This window comes from Hylobates moloch, unplaced genomic scaffold (assembly GCF_009828535.3).
Source record: "Hylobates moloch isolate HMO894 unplaced genomic scaffold, HMol_V3 SCAFFOLD_14, whole genome shotgun sequence".
NCBI classification, from domain to species: domain Eukaryota; kingdom Metazoa; phylum Chordata; class Mammalia; order Primates; family Hylobatidae; genus Hylobates; species Hylobates moloch.
This window is the reverse complement of record NW_026652289.1, coordinates 52,231,166-52,254,266: the sequence shown is the minus strand read 5'-3', so window position 1 is coordinate 52,254,266 and position 23,101 is coordinate 52,231,166. Positions and strand designations below refer to the sequence as shown.

The following is a 23,101-nucleotide window of genomic DNA, read 5'->3' as shown; positions in this document are numbered from 1 at the left end:
GCCACACTTTCTTCCACAATGGTTGAACTAATTTACACTCCCACCTACAGTGTAAAAGCGTTGCTATTTCTCCACATCCTCGCCAGCATCTGTTGTTTCCTGATGCTATATGTTCATTGAAAATACTTCTCAGTTCAAAATATTTTCTCATTTCTTTGTGAATTTGTAGATACATAATACTGAGTTCTAACTTCATCCCACTGTCTTCAGAGAACATATTTTCCATGATTTCAAGCTCTTTAAATGTATTAAAACTGTCTTATGGTCCAGCATATAGTGTATCTTGAACATCCTCAGTATGCTCGGAAAGAATGTGTGTATTCTACAGTTGCTAGGTGCAGTGATCTATAAATATCAATTAGGTCAAAGTGATTGATAATGGTATTGTTCATATCATGTATATCTTTACTGATTTTTTTGGTCTAGTTATTTTATCAGTTGCTGAAAGAGGTCTGTTAAATTGTCCATCTCTGAGAATGGAAATTCTCATATGGAAATTGTTTCTTTCTCCCTTATATTCTGTCAACTTTTGCTTCGTGTATTTTGTAGTATGCACATTTATGACTGTTATATCTTCCCGTGGATTTGATATTCTATTAATAGGCAATGCCTCTTTGCATCTACTAATACAGTGATATTAAATTCTACTTTGATATTAATATAGCTACTTCTTACGCTTACTATGTATGTCTTTTTATCCAATTTCAACCTGTATTTATATGGGTTTGGTCTTTATATTTTAAATGCATCTCATGTAGATAGAGCACATGGTTAGGTCTTTTTATCCATTCCAACGATTTCTGCCTTGTAACCGGAGGGCTTTACACACTTTTTTTTTTTTTTTTAGACGGAGTCTCGCTCGGTCACCCAGGCTGGAGTGCAGTGGCACAATCTCGGCTCACTGCAACCGCCGCCTCCCAGGTTCAAGCGATTCTCCTGCCTCGGCCTCCCAAGTAGCTGGGACTACGGGTGCCTGCCACCATGCCCAGCTAATTTTTTTGTATTTTTAGTAGAGATGGGTTTCACTGTATTAGCCAGGATGGTCTCAATCTCCTGACCTTGTGATCCGTCAGCCTCGGCCTCCCACAGAGCTGGGATTATAGGCATGAGCCACCATGCCCAGCTGGCTTTACACATTTAATTATTGACACACTGGGTTTAGGTCTACTGTTTTATTATTTCTTTTCTGTTTGTCCCCTCTGTGTTTTATTCTCTAATTCCTCTTTTCCTTTCTTCTTTTGGAATATTTGAATACATTTTAGAATCCTATTTTAATTTACCATTGGCTTCTAAGTTATTTTGCTAGTGGTTGCTTGAAGGAGTTACAATACACAACCTTAACTTCTCACAGTCTCCTTAAGCTGGTATTGTAGCACTACGTGTAAAGTGTAGAAAGCTTGTAAGCTCATGGGTTCATTTTCTGTCCTTCCCATTCTCCATATTATAATAATATGCAGTACACTTTACATATGTCATAACCTCACAGAACGAAATGAAAAATTTAACTTTTAAAGTAAAAATTTAAAGTAAAATTTAACCATCACATGTATTTTTTAAAATTTTAAAATAAATATAGAGTCCGTTTCCACTGCTCTTTATCATTTCCTGAAGATAGAAATTTTCACTGGGTGTCATTTCTCTTCAGCCTGAAGAACTTCCTTTAGCATTTCTAGTAGTGCAGGTCTGCTGTCAACAAATTCTCTGAGGTGTATATATATTTAATATGAAAATGTATTTATTTCACATTTATTCTTGAAGGATATTTTGATGGATATAGAATTCCAGATTGATGTTTGTTTCTTCTTTAAGCACTCTAAAGATGCTCACTGTCTTCTGGCCTCTGCTAAGAAGCCATTATATGAATTATTTACCTATATGAAATTTGTCTACTTTCAAGATACTCTCTTTATATATTCTCTCACTATATATTCTCCTTATAGATATATATACACGCACACATATACACCCACACATACAGACTCCACATACTCCATTGTGTGTGTGTGTGCGTGTATATAAAGGGAAAGAGAGAGAGAAAAATTATACATGTAGAGAGAGAAAATCATATATAGAGAGAATATTTTGAAAGTGTATATATACACACACACATATATATATCCACAAATACAAACATACACACACACACACATATATATACACACACACACTTTTAGCAGTTTGACTATGATTTGCCTAGCTTGATTTTCTTTGTATTTAGCCTTTTTGGAGTTTCAGAGCTTCTCTTTTGTTTCTAGCTTTAAAAAATCAATATATGATATTTGTATATTTCATGGAGTACATGTGGTATTTTGGTCATGTGTAATGATCAAGTCAGGATATTTAGGGCATCTATTACCTCAAGTATTTATCATTTCTAGGTGCTGGGAAAATTTCACGACCTGTCTTCCAGCTATTTTGAAATATACAATACATTGTTGTAAACTACAGTCACCCTACTCTGTTATTGAACACTGGAACTTATTCCTTCTATTTAACTGTATGTTTGTATCCATTAACCAATCTCTCTTTATCTGCCCGTCACCATACACCCTTTCCAGGCCTCTAATAATAACTAGCTTTCTACTGTCTTATCTCCATAGGATCAACTTATTTATTTATTTATTTGTTTATCTATTTATTTATTTTTTGAGACAAGGTTTCATTCTGTTGCCCAAGCTGGGATGCAGTGGCATAATCAAGGCTCACTGCAGCCTTGACCTCCTGGGCTCAAGCAATCCTCTCATCTCAGCCTCCCAGGTAGCTGGGACTACAGGCATGTGCCACCACGCCTGGCAAATTCTTTTTTATTTTTTGTAGATATGGAGTCTTACTATGTTGCCAAGGCTGGTCTCAAAACTCCTGGGCTCAAGTGACCCTCCTGCCTCGGCCTTCCAAATTGCTGGGCTTGCAGAAATGAGCCACTGTGCCTGACTGAATTAAACTTTTTTTAGCTCCCACATGAGTCAGAACATGTGGTATTTGTCTTTTTGTGCCTCACTTATTTCACTTGACATAACGACTTCCAGTTCCATCTACGTTTTTGCAAATGACAGGATGTCATTCCTTTCTATGGCTAAGTAGTATTCCATTACGTGTGTTTGCATATATACATTATTCTATATATATTCTAACTGGAGTAAGATGACATCTCATTGTGGTTCTGATTTGCATTCTCTTGATGATTAGCGACGTTCAGCAGTTTTTCATATACCTGTTGGCTATCTGTATGTCTTCTGTGAAATATCTATTTACGTCTTTTGCTCACTTTTTAATGGAATTATTAGGGTTGTTTTTTTTTTGCTGTTGTATACTCTGGATATTAGTTGCTTGTTGGATGAATAGTCTGTAAATATTTTCTCCCTTTCAACAGTTTGTCTCTTCACTCTGTCGATCGTTTCCTTTGCTGTGTAGAAGGTTTTTAGTTTAATATAGTCCATTTGTCTATTTTTGTTACCTGTACTTCTGAGGTCTTAGCTATAAAATCTTTGCCTAATGTCCAGCAGAGTTTCCCCTGTGTTTTCTTCTAGCAGTTATATAATTTTAGACTTTGGTTTAGGTCTGTAATTCATTTTGGGTTGATTTTTGTACATGGTGAGAGATAGGGGTCTAGTCTCATTATTCTGCATGAGGTTATCCAGTTTTCCCAGCACCACTTACTAAAGAGGGTGTCCATGCCCCAATGTATGTTCTTGGCATCCTGTCAAAAATCAGATGGCTGTAAATAAGTGGATTTATTTCTGGGTTCTCTTTTCTGTTCCATCGATCTGTATGGCTGTTTTTATACCAACATCATGCTGTTTTGGTTACTGTGGCCTTGTAATATATGATTTTTTTTCTGTTTCTATGAAAAATGAAATTGGTGTTTTGATAGGGATTGCACTGAGTCTGTAGGTTTCTTTAGGTAGTATAGTCATTTTATTACATTAATTATTCTGATCTATGAGCATGGATATCTTTCCTGGGTCCTCATCAGTTTCTTTCTCAGTGTTTTGTAGTTTTCCTTGTAGATGTCTTTCACCTTTTTGGCTAAATTTATTCCTAACAATTTTATTTTTATAGCTATTATGGAAGGGATTGCCTTCTTAATTTTTCAGCTATTTCATCATTGGTGTATAGAAATGTTACTGATTTTTATAAGTTGATTTTGTATTCTGCAACTTTACTGAATTCATTTATCAGATCTAAGAGTTTTTTGGTGGAGTCTGGGTTTTTCTAAATATAAGATCATGCCATCTGCAAATGGGGACAATTTAACTTCCTTTTCTGAGCTTCTTGAATCTGCATATTTATGTCTTTCACTAAAATTGGAAAATATTTTAGCCATTATTTTTTACAAAAAAATGTTCATGTCTCATTCTGTCTCTTCTCCTTTTGGATATCCAGTGATATGTATGTTACACTGTTTGATACTGTCTCATAAGTCTCTAAGCTCTGTTCCCTTTTAAATTCTCTTTCCATTCTTCAGACTACATTAATTCCTATTGATGTAACTTCAAGTTTAATGACCCTTTCCTCTGTCATCTCCAACCTGCTGTTAAACCCATCTATTGAATTTTTAAAAATTTAAAACTTTTGGTAAGCAATTTTAGGCTTCTCCCAGCTTTCCTTAATGTTAATATCCTACACAACTACAGCACAATTACCAAAACCAGAAAATTAACACTGGCTCAAAACAATGAACTTATCTACAGACCTTATAAGAGTTTTGCCAGTTTCCCCACTAATATTCTTTTTTTCAGTCCAGGATCCAATCCAAGACTCCACAATGAATTGTCATACCTCTTTAGTCTCCTCTAATATGTTTTTCAGTCTTTATTTTTGAAATAGCTTTGGTTAGTTATTTTGTAAAATGCCCCTTAATTTTTGGTCTGATGTTTTCTCATAATTTGATGGTGGTTATGCACTTTTGGCAAGAATATCATAGAAGTGATGCTGTGAACTTGTAAACATGTATTATTATCAGAGGGTACTGATGTTGACATAGCAACATCAGTAGTAGTGATGTTAGTTTTGATAACTTGGTTAAAGTGATGTCTACTAAGGTTTTCACTGTGAAGTTACTATTCCCCCCCCCCTTTTTTTTTTTTTACAAAAAAGATTATTTTGTGGGAAATTATTTTGAGATTATGCAAATATCCTCTTTCTCATCATATATTTGTCCACTAATTTTTGCATCCATTGATGATTCTCTCCTGCAATATTTACTACTTTGGTTTTTGCCTAATGGTGATTTTTCTGTTTTTCATCATTCTTTCTCATTAATTCATATAGTAAGTTTTTTATTTCAGGTATTGTATTTTCTAGGTTTTAAATTTCTGTTTGATTCTTTATTATGTTTTTACTTCTGCGATATTTCATATCCTTCATTATCAGCACATTTTTCTTTCTGTCATTGAGCTGAGTCATAAAGTTGTTTTAATATCCTTGTTTGGTAATTCTAACATCTTTGTCATCTCAGGATTGGCCTCTGTTAATTGCCTTAACTCTTGAAAATAGTGCACATCTTCTTTCTCTTTATGTCAAGAAATCCCAAACACTGTGAATGCTGTGTCATGAAGAATCTGGATTCTGCTATATTTCTCTTACAGGTGTTGATATATTCTTTTTAAAGTAGCCATTTGACTTTGTTGGACTCAAACTGCAAAACTCTACTAGTGAATAGCAGATCAAATCTCAGTTTAGTTCTTTTGTCTTTAGCTGAGTTACATGGAGTTGTCTCATACATGTACAGTATATTCAGAATCATGCAGATATTTGTAAATACTTAGGGGATACCCCTTTGTAGCTTTTCTCCTCCTGAATATCCTCCTAACATTCTAGCACTTGTCTTTGCCCTGAATTCTGTCCTCTGGTTCTTCAGGATAAAAAGATTGTGGATTTTCTATTGAGTTCTAGCCAGCCCATGTGGCACCAACTGTAGCCTGCCCTCATGCTGAAAGCCATACAACCAGGAAACTTACCCAAAGCTGTTCCTTTCTTCCAAGTGACTATTCCCATCAGGATCTGCTTTTCATTGGTCCTTAGTACCTTTCAGGTATTTGTTTTCACATACTTTTTTTTAAATTATTATACTTTAGGTTTCAGGGTACATGTGCACAATGTGCAGGTTTGTTACATATGTATCCATGTGCCATGTTGTTTTGCTGCACCCATTAACTCGTCATTTAGCATTAGGTATATCTCCTAATGCTGTCCCTCCCCCATCCCCCCACCCCACAACAGTCCCCGGAGTGTGATGTTCCCCTTCCTGTGTCCATGAGTTCTCATTGTTCAGTTCCCACCTATGAGTGAGAACATGCGGTGTTTGGTTTTTTGTCCTTGCGATAGTTTACTGAGAATGATGGTTTCCAGCTTCATCCATGTCCCTACAAAGGACATGAACTCATCATTTTTTATGGCTGCATAGTATTCCATGGTGTATATGTGCCACATTTTCTTTTTCTTTTTTTTTTTTTTTGAGACAGAGTCTTGCTCTGTCACCCAGGCTGGAGTGCAGTGGCGCAGTCTCGGCTCACTGCAAGCTCCACCTCCCAGGTTCACGCCATTCTCCTGCCTCAGCCTCTCCGAGTAGCTGGGACTACAGGTGCCCGCCACCACGCCCGGCTAATTTTTTGTATTTTTAGTAGAGACGGGGTTTCACTGTGGTCTCGATCTCCTGACCTCGTGATCCACCCGCCTCGGCCTCCCAAAGTGCTGGGATTACAAGCGTGAGCCACCGTGCCAGGCCTATATGTGCCACATTTTCTTAATCCAGTCTATCGTTGTTGGACATTTGGGTTGGTTCCAACTCTTTGCTATTGTGAACAGTGCCGCAATAAACATACGTGTGCATGTGTCTTTATAGCAGCATGATTTATAGTCCTTTGGGTATATACCCAGTAATGGGATGGCTGGGTCAAATGGTATTTCTAGTTCTAGATCCCTGAGGAATCGCCACACTGACTTCCACAATGGTTGAACTAGTTTACAGTCCCACCAACAGTGTAAAAGTGTTCCTATTTCTCCACATCCTCTCCAGCACCTGTTGTTTCCTGACTTTTTAATGATCGCCATTCTAACTGGTGTGAGATGGTATCTCACTGTGGTTTTGATTTGCATTTCTCTGATGGCCAGTGATGATGAGCATTTTTTCATGTGTTTTTTGGCTGCATAAATGTCTTCTTTTGAGAAGTGTCTGTTCATGTCCTTCGCCCACTTTTTGATGGGGTTGTTTGTTTTTTTCTTGTAAATTTGTTTGAGTTCATTGTAGATTCTGGATATTAGCCCTTTGTCAGATGAGTAGGTTGCAAAAATTTTCTCCCATTCTGTAGGTTGTCTGTTCACTCTGATGGTAGTTTCTTTTGCTGTGCAGAAGCTCTTTAGTTTAATGAGATCCCATTTGTCAATTCTGGCTTTTGTTGCCATTGCTTTTGGTGTTTTAGACGTGAAGTCCTTGCCCACGCCTATGTCCTGAATGGTATTGCCTAGGTTTTCTTGTAGGATTTTAATGGTTTTAGGTCTAACATTTAAGTCTTTAATCCATCTTGAATTAATTTTTATATAAGGTGTAAGGAAGGGATCCAGTTTCAGCTTTCTACATATGGTTAGCCAGTTTTCCCAGCACCATTTATTAAATAGGGAATCCTTTCCCCATTTCTTGTTTTTGTCAGGTTTGTCAAATATCAGATAGTTGTAGATATGCAGCATCATTTCTGAGGGCTCTGTTCTGTTCCATTGATCTATGTCCCTGTTGTGGTACCAGTACCATGCTGTTTTGGCTACTGCAGCCTTGTAGTATAGTTTGAAGTCAGGTAGCGTGATGCCTCCAGCTTTGTTCTTTTGGCTTAGGATTTGTTGTCTGCAGAAGGGTCAGTCCGATAGGAGCTTATTCATCCATAACTGAAGCAGAACTGGGTCATCTTCTATGATGTGGATTCTTTCAAATTTGATAATACTTGCTTATGGCTTACTGAATAATTCTGATAAATCTTCCATATGTGCTTATAGCGAATATATATTCTCTAATGTTGTACATGTGCGTTAGACTGTTGTTTTACTGAAACCTTTTACACCTTTAATAATTTTCTGTTTGCTTTATCAGTATTTGTAAGCAGTGTGACATATCTTTTACACTGATGAAGGTACAAGTGTCAGCTTCTCCCTCAAGTAGTCATTTAATTATTTTAGGTGATAGTGATAATGGTGGCGAGGATACTATTTCATATGAATGTAGTACAAAGGCAATCTGAGTTAAAATCTGGCCCATGTTCTTTTGTCAGCTGAATTCTGAATGTAGCTTTGAGAGTAAAGCTCCATACACACAACATCCCTTAACTGTTCCCACCAACTTTAAAAATGGGCAGTCCGTTAAGGAAAATAATAGAAAGTTAACTTAGGATTTAGGAGACCTGAATTTGCATCCCAGTTATAGTGGTAACAGGCTGTAGGACTTGGGCAAGTATCCAACCCCACATATCTCCCATCCCTCTCCTCTTTTGAAGTACATTATCCTCATCTATAAAACGAGTGGACTGAAATAGACTACATACTATGAAGACCTCCTCTCCAGTTTTGAAATTCTGTGTCAATAAGACATATGGCACAGGAGACATAAACAGAGTTCACACTTTTGTTGAAGGAAAAGGCAACATGTCCTAGATATGCTGAGCAAGTACCATACTATATAGTGAGGAAAGAAGGAAACAAGATGCAACTGGAAGAGTACTGTTACCTGTAGTGTTGAGGGATTTTTGCTCCCATGTAATTAACTATGGAGTCTATGTTCTGGCAACTCAATATAAAGAAACAGTGTGGTGAATGGAGAGTTCCAGGCCTTGCTGCTGTAATGAAAATCAACAGGCACCTGGATGGCTCTGCACATGACTAAGTGAAAAACAATCCCCTTGCTGTAAGGTTGCACTTAGATTTCCTTTGTTTGTATCCAGGGCTTTCTTGTCACCTTCTGAAGAGCTCACCAGCAGCCTCTCTGATTCAACAGTATCATATCAATTATTTAAGATTAGTACATCACTTTTCAATTAACAATCTCCTTGGCTCCCAAAAATATATACACACAATTTATCAGTGTATTCATTAAATATTTCATAAGGAACAGGTCACTATGAATTAAAAATAAGATGGCTAATAAAATATTGAATGCCTTTTAAAATGCAATGAAACATCAAGAAATTATAAATCTTTTAATTAAGTGCTTTTTCAGTATATCTTACCAAAGTAATACTATTAAACTTATAAAATTAAAGTCACAAAATTGTTGCTTTGTTTCATTTGTCAACTTAAGAAAATGAGGACACATCAATTTAGCTTATAGGAAGGGAAGTCCTGGTCAGGGACTCAGAAGACCAGGGTCCAGGTCATGGTTCTGCCACTAGGTAGCTCTGTGATCCTTTTCCACATCTCAATTTGCTCATCAGTATATTGGACTGTTTAGATCTTGCCCAACATTAAAAGCTTATCCATCTATTTTCACAGCACTCAGTAGTACTTTCACTGATCTTTTTTTTTTTGTAAAAAGACATATAACATAACTTTTCTTTATCAATTTTTAGGTGCATATTACAATATTGTTAACTATATTTACATTGTTGTAAAATGGATCTCTAGAACTTTTTCATCTCACTTGACTGAAACACTAAACCTATTAAACAACTCTGCTTCCCCCTCCCCTTGGTCCCTGGCAACCACCCTTTGTTTCTATGAGGTTGATTCTTTTAGATATGTCATTTAAGTAGAATCATGCAGTATTTCTGTTTTTGTAATTGGCTTATTTCACTTATAGCGTCATCAAGGTTTATACATTATAGCATATGACAGAATTCCCTTCTTTTTTAAGGTTAATATTCCATTGTTTGTACAGTAGTCCCTCAGTATACACAGGGGATTGGTTCAGTGATCCCTGTGTGTACCCAAATCTGCATATTCTCAAGTCCTGCAGTCAGCTCTGTGGAAGCTGCATATATGGAAAGTCAGTCTTACATATGTGTGGGTTTTGTATCTCATGGAGACTGCATTTTTGATCCATGTTTGCTTGAAAAAAAAACTATGCATAAATAGACCTATGCAGTTCAAACTTGTGTTGTTTAAGAGTCAATTGTATATGCCACATTTTCTTTATCCACTCATTTGTTGATGAATATTTAGGTATTTCCACCTCTTGCCTCTTGTGAATAATGCTGAGGTGAACATGGCAGTGCAGATATCTATTCAAGACCCCAATTTTAATTATTTTGAATAAACATCCAGAAGCAGGATTGATGAATCATATGGTAGTTCTGTTTTTAATTTTTCTGAGGAACTTCCATACTTTTTTCCTTAGTGGCTGCACCAAAAGTGCACAACATTTGCAATTTCACCACACTCCTACCAATACTTATTTTCTCATTTGTTTTATAACAGCCATCTTAACAGGTATGAGGTGATATCTCATTGTGGTTTTGATTTGCATTTTCACAGTGATTAGTGATTTTGGTCATCTTTTCATATATCTGTTGTTCAACTGTATATTTTCTTTGAAGAAATGTCTATTTAAGCCCTTTGCTCATTTTTAATTGATTATCATATATTTTTGCTATTGAGTTGTAGTTCTTCATATATGTTGGATATTAACTTCTGACTTATTCCATTTGAGCTGCTATAACAAAATACTGTTATAAACAACAAACAGAAATTTATTTCTCACAGTTCAGGAAGTTAGGAAGTCCTGAGATCAAGATGCTGGCAGAAGTGGTGCTTTCTGGTTCATAGAAGGCGCCTTCCAGCTGTGACCTCACCTGACAGAAGGGGCAAGGCAGCTTTCTGGGGCATCTTTTATAAGGGTTCTGATCGTATTCATGAGGGCTTTGCCCTCATGATGGAATCACCTTTCAAAGGCTCCTCCTCCCAATTCCATCACAGTGGTGATTAGGTTTCAACATATGAATTCTGGGGACACAAACATTCAGCCCACAGCACCCCTTTATCAGACATATGGTTTACAAATATTTTCTTTCATTCTGTACATTGCCTTTCTGCACTGTTGTGTCCTCTGATGTGGAAGCTTTTTAGTTTAATGTAATCTCATTTATCTATTTTTGGCTTTTGTTGCCCCTGCTTGTCATATGCAATAAATCACAGTCAAGATCAATGTTACGAAGGTTTTCCCCTATGTTTTAATTTGGAGTTTTTTTTTAGTTCAAGTCTTACATTTAAGTGTTTAATCAGTTTTGAGTTTATTTTTGTGTATGGTGTAAGATAAGGGTCCAATATCATTCTTTCGCATGTGGATATCCAGTTTTCCCAACACAATTTATTGAAGACTATCTTTTTCCTGCTGTGTATTCCTGGCAATCTTGTCAAAGATCAGTTAATTGGCACTTTGAATATATCCCTCCACTCCCTTCTGGCCTGCAGGGTTTCTGCTGAGAAATATGTTGATAGTCTGATGTATGTTCCCTAGTACACGACAAGTCACTTTTTTCTTGTTTTCAAAATTCTCTTACTGTCTTTGAGAGTTTGATAATTTTATTATAATGTGTCTTGGTGTGTGTTTCTTTATGTTGATCTTATTTGGGGTCCTTTAGTCTTCTTGAATCTGGACGTCCATTTTCTTTCCCAGATTTGGGAAGTTTTGGGTCATTATTTAAGTAAACTTTCTGCCCATTCCTTTCTCTCTTCTTCTTGTGAACTTTCCATAATCTGTATATGGGTTGGCTTGATGGTATGCCACAAATCCCTTAGGCTTTCATCACTCTTTCTCATTCTTTTTCTTTTTGTTCCTCTGGGTGGATAATGTCAAATAACTTGTCTTGAGTTTGCTGTTTCTTTCTTCTGCTTGACTGAGTCTGCTGTTGAACCCCTATTGTAAATTTTTCAGTGTAGTTATTGTATTCTTCAGTTCCAAAATTGGTTGGTTCTTTTTTTTTTTTTATTTTCTGCCTCTTTGTTGATATTCTCATTTTGCTCATGCATTGTTACCTTGAGCTCATAGAGCATCTTTATGAGGGCCATTTTCAATTCTTTGTCAGGTAATTCATGTCTTTGTTTCTTTAGGATTGGTTTGTGAAGATTTATTTTGCTCCTTTCTTTGGGCCATGTTTCCCTGTTGCTTCTACGTCTTGAAAGCTTTGTTGGGATCTGTGCACTTGACAAAAAAAGCCACTTCTTCCAGTCTTTATGAACTGCTTTTGTAGTATGAAAAACCCTCACTAATGAGCTCAGCTACGGGTTCTGGGGGGCCTCTGAAAACTTAGGGGGGGGATACAACTTCTCTAGGCCGATGTATGCAATTTCTCAACTAGAGATGCTTGCTGCTTTCTTATTCAAGTGATCATAATCTCTTCCTTCCTCTGGTATCTGTCTTTAGCACTGTGATATGGTTTGGATTTGTGTCCATGCCCAGATGTCATGTTGAATTCTAACCTTCAATGTTGGAGGAAGGGCCTGGTGGGAGGTGACTGGATCATGGGGGCAGATTTCCCCCTTGCTGTTCTTGTGATAGTTTTCACAAGATCGGTTGCTTAAAAGTGTGCATCATCTCCTCCTTCACTCTCCTCCGCCTTCTCCAGCCATGTAAAATGTACCTGCTTCCGCTTCATCTTCTGCCATGATTGTAAGTTTCTCAAGGACTGTATAGCCTGCAGAACTGTGAGTCAATTAAACCTCTTTTCTTTATAAATTACCCAGTCTCACGGAGTTCTTTATAGCAGTGTGAAAACAGACTAATACACATTGCACGTTCTCTAGTTTTATGGCAGCAAGCCTCCCTGTTCTTTGTTGTTCTCAGCAGTATCCAAAGTATGCTAGCCCCAAGTCAGGCAAGACAGATAGCAGTCTCTCAGGCAGCCTTCCAAAAAGCTGGGATATTGTGCACATGCTCCACTCTTCTCTCTCCCTCCCAGAGGAGAAGCTGAGAGGTGGGGTGTCTTTTTGTTTTGTTTTGTTTTAAGACAGGATCTCACTCTGTTGCCGAGACTAGAGCGCAGTGGCACAATCATGGCCTACTGTAGCTTTGAACTCCTGGGTTCAAAGTATGCAAGGTATGATCAAATTAAACTTCTTCCCCCAAATCTTCCCAATTCCCCAAGTCAGAATGTATTCATTCATTCATCAAATACTGCACAAGCACCTATTATGTGCTAGGTACTCTATTAGGTTGTCTGAGCTACGTTGTAGCTCTGATAACATTATAGAACTTCTCATAGCTTCCTATAGTCATTAATATTAGCATATGCAATTTCTTCCTTCCTTAACTGTGGGCTTCTAGAGTGATGGAACTGTGTCCAATTCACCTCTGTAATCCAGGCATCTGTACAATGCTTTGGAAATAGTAATTAAAATGAAATACAAGAGTACCAAAACAAACTCCAAGTGGCTAGAAGAAAAATGTCTCCTAAACCATCTGGGTTTGCTAAACATAACCAGAAAGACAATAGTACCTGATGATAATCAGTTGTCTTATAAATAACACCAGATCACAATTAATTAGCTTCTTTTATGCTTTTTTCTATTCTTGTTGGAAAATGTATTGACAACTATTTTTTAATCCCTTATTTAAAGGATACTAATAAGTCAGTGGTCCATATTTCAGTTACATGTACATTAAAACCAGTTAGCAAGAAAAATGAAAATACACTCAAGTGAATTTCAGAAACATAAAAATCACCATCACCAACCACCCCAAACCAGGAAACACATCCTCCTTTACTCACTGCCACAAACCCAGTCACAGCAACAGTAAAATTGACAGCGATAAAATAAAGAGCCCAAAAGGAATGAAAAAACTCAGAAAGTGCCATGTATAAGAAAAAAAAGGATAAAATGTGTTTGGCAAACTAATGTCCCAGGATCCCAGTTCCAAACTGAGCAAAATTCATGGGCAAAATAAACATAGAATGTGGTCAAATCCATTGAGAGATTAAAAGCTTTTCTGAGGTCAAGAAACCTTGGGTTACAACGAAGGTTATTCAAAGGGAACTAGGGCTTTATTATGCAAAGGAAACTAGGGCTTTCAAAGAAGAAGAAAATGATCAAGGTACCCACCAGCTCCAGGCCCACGGTTGGTACTTAATAAATGAGAGCTATTATGAGGAGCTGAGAACTAACTCAAATGTCCCTCTTTTGTGATGTCCCAGGGAGGATCACTGAATATCTTTCTCTGTGCTCCCATATTACTCTATACAGGCTGCCATCATATCATTTACTGTATGTACTAGGGTCCGAATCCTGTGTCCGTCCCAAATTCACATGTTGAAATATAATGCTTAATGTGATGATATCTGGAGACGGGGCCTGTGGGAGGTAATTTGGTCATAAGAATGGAATCCTCATGAATGGGATTAGTGTCCTTATAAAAAGAGGCCAGAGAATTAGCTTGCACTCTTTTCACCACCTGGGGATAAAGTGACAAGTCAGCAGTTTGCAACCTGGAAGAGGGCCCTCACCATAACCTATGGTGGTACTTTGATCTTGAACTTCCAGACTACAGAATGTGAGAAATAAATTACTGTTGTTTATAAGCCACCTAGTCTATGGTATTTTGTAATAGCAGCCTGGACTAAGACAATATGTCATCTATATTATGACATATGACATCTATACATATGCAGAACCAAGATTCTTTCTTTAAGTCTTCTTGTTCATTCCCTCACATTTCAAATGCCATTCTCTTTCATTACTTGTTCTGTTCAAAGTAATGTTTCTTCTTCCACCACCAACATAGAATAAGCTTCATGGAGTAAATTCTTCCAGATGATGCAGTATGAAATGATAGGAGAGAATGAAGTTTTTTTTTTTCATTCTTGTTTTGAAATAATTTTAAGTAAACAAATATGTTGCAAAAATAGAGCATTCCTTTAACCCAGTGTCCCTTACTGTTAACATCTTACAAAAACATACTATAATAATGGAAAGGAGGAAATTAACATTGAGCCAATAAAACAGACTATTCTATAGATCTTACTTGAATTTCCGAGTTTTCCCATTGATGTCTTTTTTCTGGTCCAGGATCATACATTACATTTAATTGTTATGTCTCCTTAGTCTCCCCCCTTCTGTGACAGTTCCTCACTTTTTCCTTGTCTTTTATGATATTGACGTTTTTGAAAAATATTAGTCAGTTATTGTGCAGAATGTCCCCCAACTTCGGTTTGATACACCTAGGTCTGATTCTTGGCTTTCTGACTTAATATCTATGTAGCCTTGGGCAAGTCAACCTCTCTGGGACCCAAGTTTCCTCATCTGTGAAATGGAATAGTAATACTGACTTTAAGAGGCTGTTTTTAAAATTAAATGAAGCAAATATATTAAAATGCCTGGGATATAAGGCCATACAACAAATGTTATCTTTTCTCCTTGTGCAGCCTTTCAAATGTTTCTGATAGAATTTTTTTTTTGCTAAAATATCTCACTCATATTTTAATGCCTTATTTTTTAGACAAAATCATATATCATGTAGCCTTCGATTGATGACTCATTATCATCACTATAAAAAGCCATTGTACTGCGCAACAGTTCCAGATCTGTATTTTTGTTTGCTTTCCCTTATTGCTATTCCCTCTCAAGGTCAATATGTCTGACTGTAAGGGCTTCATAATTCCATTTCTGATTTTCAGCTTGTGATGTATCAAAATTCATTTATTCACCCATACATACATACAATGATGTACTGAATCTACTAAGTGCCAGGTCGTATGTTAGAATCTTGGAGATAGTGATAACTTACTTCCTGTCCTCATCAATTTTATGGCTAGTGGGGAAAACTGACAAGAAAATAGTTAAATACAGTTCAATGTGATCAATTCTATCAGAGATGTAATGCTTAAGATCACATAAGAAGTATACTTAACCTGAATTTGGGGAAAGAGTCAGGCTGGGGAAGATTTCATGAAGAAGGTAACATTAAGCCTTGGTAAAGGACTGTAAAATGCATAGGAATTAACCAGATAGAGGCAATAGCTTGTAGTTTAAGGAAGAGTTACTAGAACTGTGTGCTGAGTAAAAGTACATCAGTTCTGAAAAATAAATCTCTTGTATTATAAACTTGCAGCTTGAGAGCTATTTTGTGCCAATACCTCAGGGGCTTAGAAACTTCACCAGGAAACTCCTGGCGACTGCAGTTGACATACTTAAACCTTTGGCTATTACACTGAGCTTACCTCTTTAAACATCTGTGAACTGAAGTAAAATTTAAGGTGAAAATCGGCTGCTTGTTCCCATTTCAACAATATAACAAGTTTTCCCCTTTCTAACAGAGGAGTTTTCTTTTCTAAAATAATCTAAATATCCATCAAAAAGTCCTCTTAAATTGACCCTTTTAACTCAACCTGGCAAGAGAGGTTTTGAGGCTTTCCTAACGTTCTTCCTTTCTACAGTACTAATTCCTGTGGCTTTAGAGGTTTGGCTTTGCATCCAACTGATTCCAAAGCCCCAGTCTAACTAGGTAAATTTGTAACCTTAGCAAGTGTTATAAGTCTATTATCCATTAAATATTGGAACTTAAAAGAATCCAATGCAAAAATTTCAAATTATTAATAAATTTGTCTGCCAGTCTCTATTCTCACAGTCATCTTCACTTCCTTCTTTTTTTTTTTTTTTTTCATCTGGAGTGTAAATAAGTTGAATTCTTTTAGTTTTCTCCACAGGGACTATTTCTCAAACCTTAACTGCTTGTAACTCAAAGCAATAATATTACATACCGTCAACTGGTGTATCAGGAGGTCCATTAAGAAGGTAATCTTGTTACTAAACAGAACATCAGTGCAGTTTTCTGAACAGTTATTGCAGGTGAGGTTGTAAACATTGATTGCATTGCAGAGAGACCTAAAAGAAGGAGAAAAACACCATTTATAAAACCCGAGCAGCTCTTCTTTAAACAATTAAAAATACATAAAACGAATGGTACGAAGGCAACAGGCATGAGATGGAAGTCACTCTAAAAACCAAGCCAAATACTATTAGGTGCAAGGCCCATCAGCTAGATATAGAAGCTTATAATTTTCACCCAAAGCCCAGGGTTCACTGGTACCTAATGACTCTTACTAACTTCTATTAGCTGCAGTTGCAGATAATGGAAACATATTTTACTAGTCTAAGACAGTTTCTGAATACTCTAAGACTAGATGTTATCTAGGAACTTTGGTTCTTGAAATAATACCCAGAAAAAAAAGGAAAAGGGCTCTATCAAAGCTTCTGTTGCCAGATCTCCTGGTCCAGGATAAGAAAGATCATGGAAGAAGAGGGCACCCATAAGGAGAAACTGGAGGCTCTCCACGTAAGATAAGACCCTGGAGTTCTAGGGAGTGGACACCACACTGCTTGGAGGCGGGGCATGGATGAGTGCCTGAGCAGATGAGGACATCTTTCCCAGAGTGTAAAAACTGACCTGCGTGGGCCCAAACAGTTTAAGATCAAACTGATCAAAGAAATGTTTTTCTCTAGGAGGTTAAAAAAATATGCTGAAAACACTTATAAAGCCCCCAGAGCCTGAGCAATGTGAAGAAGGGGCAAGAACGACCCCAGCCTGACCGAAGTCTGCCTGCTGCTGCATTCCTGCATTCATGGCCTATGTCCTGCTGCATCACTGCCATACCCAAGAAAAAGCTGAAGGGGATGCTAAAGGCGACAGAGCCAAGGTGAAGAACAAACCAGAGAAGATCTGCAAGGTTGTCTGCTTAACCTGCTCCTCCAAAGCCAGGGCCCAACCTTAAAAAGTCCCCTGCGAAGGAGAGAGAGGAGGTACCCAAAAGGAAAAAGGAAAATGCTGACACTAGCAGGGAGGGGAATAACCCTGCAGAAAATGAAGATGCCAAAACAGACCAGGCACAGAAAACTGAAGGTGCTGGAGATGCCAAGTGAAGCGTGTGCTTTTTTGGTGACTGTGTACTTCTGGTGACTATATAGTTTGAAATACTATTTTTATCAAGTTTTATAAAAATGCAAAATTTGTTTTACTTTTTTTTACTCCTGCCTCAGCTTCCCCAGTAGCTGGGATTACAGGAACCTGCTACCATACCCGGCTAATTTTTGTATTTTTAGTAGAGACGGGGTTTCACCATGTTGGCCAGGCTGGTCTCGAGCTCCTGACCTCAGGTGATCCACCCGCCTCGGCCTCTCAAAGTGAACTACCATGCCTGGCCTTGTTTTACTTTTTCAAAGCTATGTCGTTAGTGCACAGAACGCTTTATTGTTGTATTGTGGGGAAGGGTCATAGGTCACTAATAGAATGTCTCTGATGCTGGATTGATGTGGGGAAAACACCTGTCCCTTTCCATTTTGAGAGACTTCTTCTTGATTCCCAGGAGGAGGGATTCCATGACTCTGAGACATGTAGCCACCTTGGCACAAATCCTTTGTGGTATGAAAAAAAAACTTAGTTGTTATGTCCTCTTCTCCCTTGTCATCTTCAACATAGACTTAACTCCCTTAAACCCAAACTCTTTTGGGCCCTGACCCTCCAGTAATTGGTTACCAGTGTGTCAGGCAATCAGACTTTCCAGTGGTGCCACTGAGATGGAGCCCCCCAAAAAGAGTAGAGTTTCCATTTCTAGATTGTGGATTTTCAGATAAATTCTGCCATTTTTATTTCATTTCCTGGAAGTCAGGGTCAGTTCATGAAAAGCTGTTAAACAACATGCTAAAGGTGAAATGTCAAGCCTCACTCTAAACTTTCCCTGTTCAGAGCATAAAATGAAGACCTCACTGGGTTTTATAGTGGCTTTCTGATTTTCGTAGTCCATTGAAGAAGGGAGTTTGAAAGTTGTTGTACACCGTTAACGATTATCTGCCCATGTCCTGCCTGAAATACCCTGATTGTTTATGGAAAGTAACTTTAATAAAGCTAGATATAGTTTGGCTTGGAAAAAAATGATATGCAATTGTTCAAAGAAACTTTTAGAGCAACAAGCTCAATGGGCACGACAGATTCCTGGATGTTTTGAATACTGTGACTAAAACCTGTATTGCCTGAGTGACCAATGTTTATTTTGGCCTGTCTGACTAAATCTCCTGCTTAAGTTCTAGGTAAAAATATTTTGATTTAGTCCCTTACAACCAAGTCTCTAGGACAGTTCTTAAACATGTGATTCACAGACCAGCAGTATTGGGAACTTGTAAGAAATGCAAATTCTCAAGCTCTAACCCAGACCTAGTAAACAGAAGCTCTGGGGATTTTAAGAAGTTCTGCAGATAATTCTGCCGCATATTCAAGTTAGAGAACCACTGCTCTCGGATAGGGGTTCTGTATCTTGACTAAGCATTAGGATCACCTGTAGTTTTATTTTACTTTATTTTTATTTATTTTTTTTTTTGAGACAGGGTCTCACTCTGTCACCCAGGCTGGAGTGAGTAGAACAATCTCGGCTCACTGCAACCTCTGACTCCTGGGTTCAAGCTATTCTCCCACCTCAGCCTCCCAAGGAGCTGGGATTACAGGCGTGTGCCACCACACCCATCAAATTTTTATATTTCTAGTAGAGACAGGTTTCCTCTTGTTGGCCAGGCTGGTCTCGAATTCCTGGCCTCATGTGATCCACCCACCTCAGCCTCCCAAAGTGTTGAGATTACAGGCGTGAGCCACCATGCCTGGTACCTGTAGATCTTTAAAAATATATGCCTGCCTGAATTCTTCCCTTGGTGATACTAGTTGGGAGATAGGGTAGGCTCCTGGCATCTGAATGTTTCAAAATCTTTATGGGCAATTTTGATGTGCAGCCAGAGTTATTTGTTCATTCAAAAAATATCTAACTTCCTATGATGTTCCAGGTATTGTGCTAGGTGGATAAGACAGGCAAGTTCTCTGTCCTTATGGAGCTGATGCTCTAGTGGGAGAGAGATGGTGAAGACAGCCCTTGTTATACTTGTAATCATCTGTCTGATATAGCTGTATACTGCTTCACATAATTGATAGACTCCTGAAAAAAGGGCACAGTAGAATATACTGGTTAAGACTAGAGACATTGGAGTAAGATACTAGTTAGAATCCTACTTCTACCATTCAAGATTTTAGCAAGTTAGTTACTAATTTCACATAATAGCATCCATTTTTTCACCTCTAAAACTGGAATATCTAAACTTTGTATGGCTGTCATGAGAATTGAGATAATAGATGTAAAGTACTTAGGACAGTGCCTGGCACATGATTAAGTATTTAATAAATGGTAGCCCTTATTATGGCTATTAGTCCATTATTTGGGTTATTAATCTTATTATTCTTAATGAATAAGGTATAAATGTTAATAAATAGAATCAAATTAAAGCACGCTACAGATGCTTATTTCCAGGTTAGTAAAGCATAGTGCTTGCCAAATTTTTTCATGGTATGCTGACATAAATGCTGAAAGGACTAAGTTGATGGGAGCCAGGAGGAGACTCATCTGTTTCCAGCCTCACCCAATTTCCCTGAGTAATGAAAAAAAAAACCTTGACCCACATCTAACACATTTACGACACATCAGTTGGAGGTTCTATCTAGCAAATTCTTCACAGATGTCAACCAGCACCACTTCATTTATTTGATAACATGTCTAAATTTTCAAGAGTATTTTTCTATTTAATTTAAAAATAATGTGCATTTATGCTGATAAAAATAATTTTAAAAATAATTGTCATAAATTTGGGAAAGAGAACCACAAAGAAATACTGAAATACTATCAAGAGAAAATTTGGTATTCGTACTTCTAGTCTTTTTCCTGTTCTTATAAATAAATTTACATTTATTTTTTATCCCATTTTCCCATCTCTTAATTAATATATAATAATAAACAGTTCTCCATGACATCTAATATTCTTCTATAACACTAGCCTTTAATTTTTTTTTTTTTAAGGTGGAGTCTTGCTCTGTTGCCCAGGCTGGAGTGCAGTGGCATGATCTCGGCTTACTGCAACCTCCGCCTCTTGGGTTCAAGCTATTCTCCTGCGCAGCCTCCCGAGTAACTGGGATTACAGGCACACACCACCACACCCAGCTAATTTTTGTGTTTTTATCACCATGTTGGCCAGGCTGGTCTCGAACTCCTGACCTCAGGTGATCAACCTGCCTTGGCCTCCCAAACTGCTGGGATTACAGGCATGAGCCACCATGCCCCACCAGTGTTTAATTTTTAAGAAGAGCAGGGAAATTCTTTCTTCAAACAAAATCTTACTCAGAAGCTTGAACCAAAGAACAGATAAAATCAGAGTTGCTCTGGCTGAAGCAGAAGTTGGGGACCCAGCGACCTACCCTGCTCTCCCCTTTCAAAGACCCTTGAAAGCATCCTTAGAGGCCTGGGGGTGTGTTCCTTTGTGATACAGTGAAAACTACTGAGCTAAGATACAAGTAAAATTTAATTTGTTAACTTTTTGAATAGGTGATGATGACCACAGTACAATTACGCCAAAACAAAAAAAGGATACTATGAAAAGCTTCTCCATATTACTCATGTCCCCCAGCCTCATCTTAGAAATCATCATGGTTACTGGTTTACATATCCTTTCAGAGACAATCTGTGCATATGAAAGCCTTTTATCCTCCCCTACACAAACACTATCCTACAAGATTTGGAGGTTGAATGTGAGTCAAAGACATCTTCCTGTGGCTCTTGGCTGTTATTAGCAAGGTTTGGAAACATGAGGCTTTCCTGCAGCAGCATTCTGGGGTCCATTTTCCAGCTTCCTGGGCATCAAAAATCAGTAGGATAGGTTGTGCTAATTTCTCATCTGTAGCTTCGGGTACACATTCTGTGGTTTCTTGGGTGTAAGAGATAGTTGTTTGTGTAGCATTAGCCACACATTTCCTCCCTAACTTGTGCTGGCCTCAGAAGGAGCAGCACCCCTGTGAATTTGTTTGGTATTGTTTTAGGAGTCAATCTAGAAGTCTTACATCAATTTTCTTTTTCTTTCCTTTCTTTCTTTCTTCTTTCTTTCCTTTCTCTCTCTCTCTCTCTTTCTTTCTTTTTTAAGACAGGGTACAGGGTGTTGTTCTCTCACCCAAGCTGGAGTGCAGTGGCATGATCACAGCTCACTGCAGCATGAAACTCCTAGGCTCAAGTGATGCTCCCACCTCAGACTCCAGAGTAGCTGGGTCTACAGGTACACACCACCACACCCAGCTAATTTTTTTTTTTTTGTAGAGACAGGGTCTCACTATGTTGTCCAGGCTGGTCTTGACTTCCTGGCCTCAAGTGATCCCTCCTTCCACCTAGGCCTCCCAAAGTGTTGGGATTATAGGCGTTAGCCAACACACTTAGCCTTCCAAGAATTTTCTAAGTACTTAATGTCTTATACTAAGTTCCCTCTCTGAGTAAAATACTTAAACTGAGAAATACTGCATGGTTTTTAAAAGCTAAATAGTGTCTCATCCTATGGATATAAAAATTTACTTCAATTAATCTCTTACTATTCTATCCAATTTTCAATGTTATAAAGTTGTTTTAGCACAGTCAGAATTCTTAGTTGCAAGCCATGGTGTTGGTTGGGGGAAGCTCAGGTTGATTTAAATAGAAAGGAAATTAACTGACAGGCTACTTGTGTATGTAATAGAATTTGGAAAACTTAGGTGTTGAAGTTACACTTCCAGAACTAATATCCAAAGAACACAACACCAAACTGGTCTGCTGAAAAAAAACCACTGGGCACTATATGAGACAGATTGAACTAACACTGTGACTTTGAACACTAGATATAGCTGCCTCAAACTCTCCAAAGAATACAGTTTGATATGTCTTTGCTTCTTTACTTCATTGCCTTCAGAGTGAAAGTCTAGTGTGGGTATGGTGGATTGTAAAACCTTGGTCACATTCCTGTATCTTAGACACAATAAAGACTGGGAAGCAAATACTTGGCACTCTCAGGTTCTATAGTGAGACAGCCATCTTATATGCTTGAGAATTCTGCAAATACAGGACAATGGCTGAGATGCTGTGCAGGTTAACAGCACAACCCATGTTTACAACAGCTGCTGGACAAATCATTCTGTACCACTCTGCCTTCTTCCCTAGAATAAATTTCCAATAATGATAACTTGAGTCAAAGAATATGAACATTTTATGAAGCCTTTTTTTTCTGCATTTTAAAAAAATTATTATTATACTTTAGGTTTTAGGGTGCATGTGCACAATGTGCAGGTTTGTTACATATGTATCCATGTGCCATG

General features: G+C 37.8%; 1 protein-coding gene across 7 annotated transcripts in view; it reads right to left on the bottom strand.

Moving 5' to 3' along the window:
- SCAPER (S-phase cyclin A associated protein in the ER) overlaps positions 1-23,101 on the bottom strand; it is a 591,234-nt gene that overhangs the window by 114,330 nt on the left and 453,803 nt on the right. For all 7 annotated transcript variants that reach the window (XM_058428046.1, XM_032176146.2, XM_058428043.1 and 4 more), the window contains one exon: positions 16,671-16,794. In XM_058428046.1, coding sequence (XP_058284029.1) covers positions 16,671-16,794 — 124 coding nt within the window. The remainder of the gene's footprint in view (positions 1-16,670; positions 16,795-23,101) is intronic.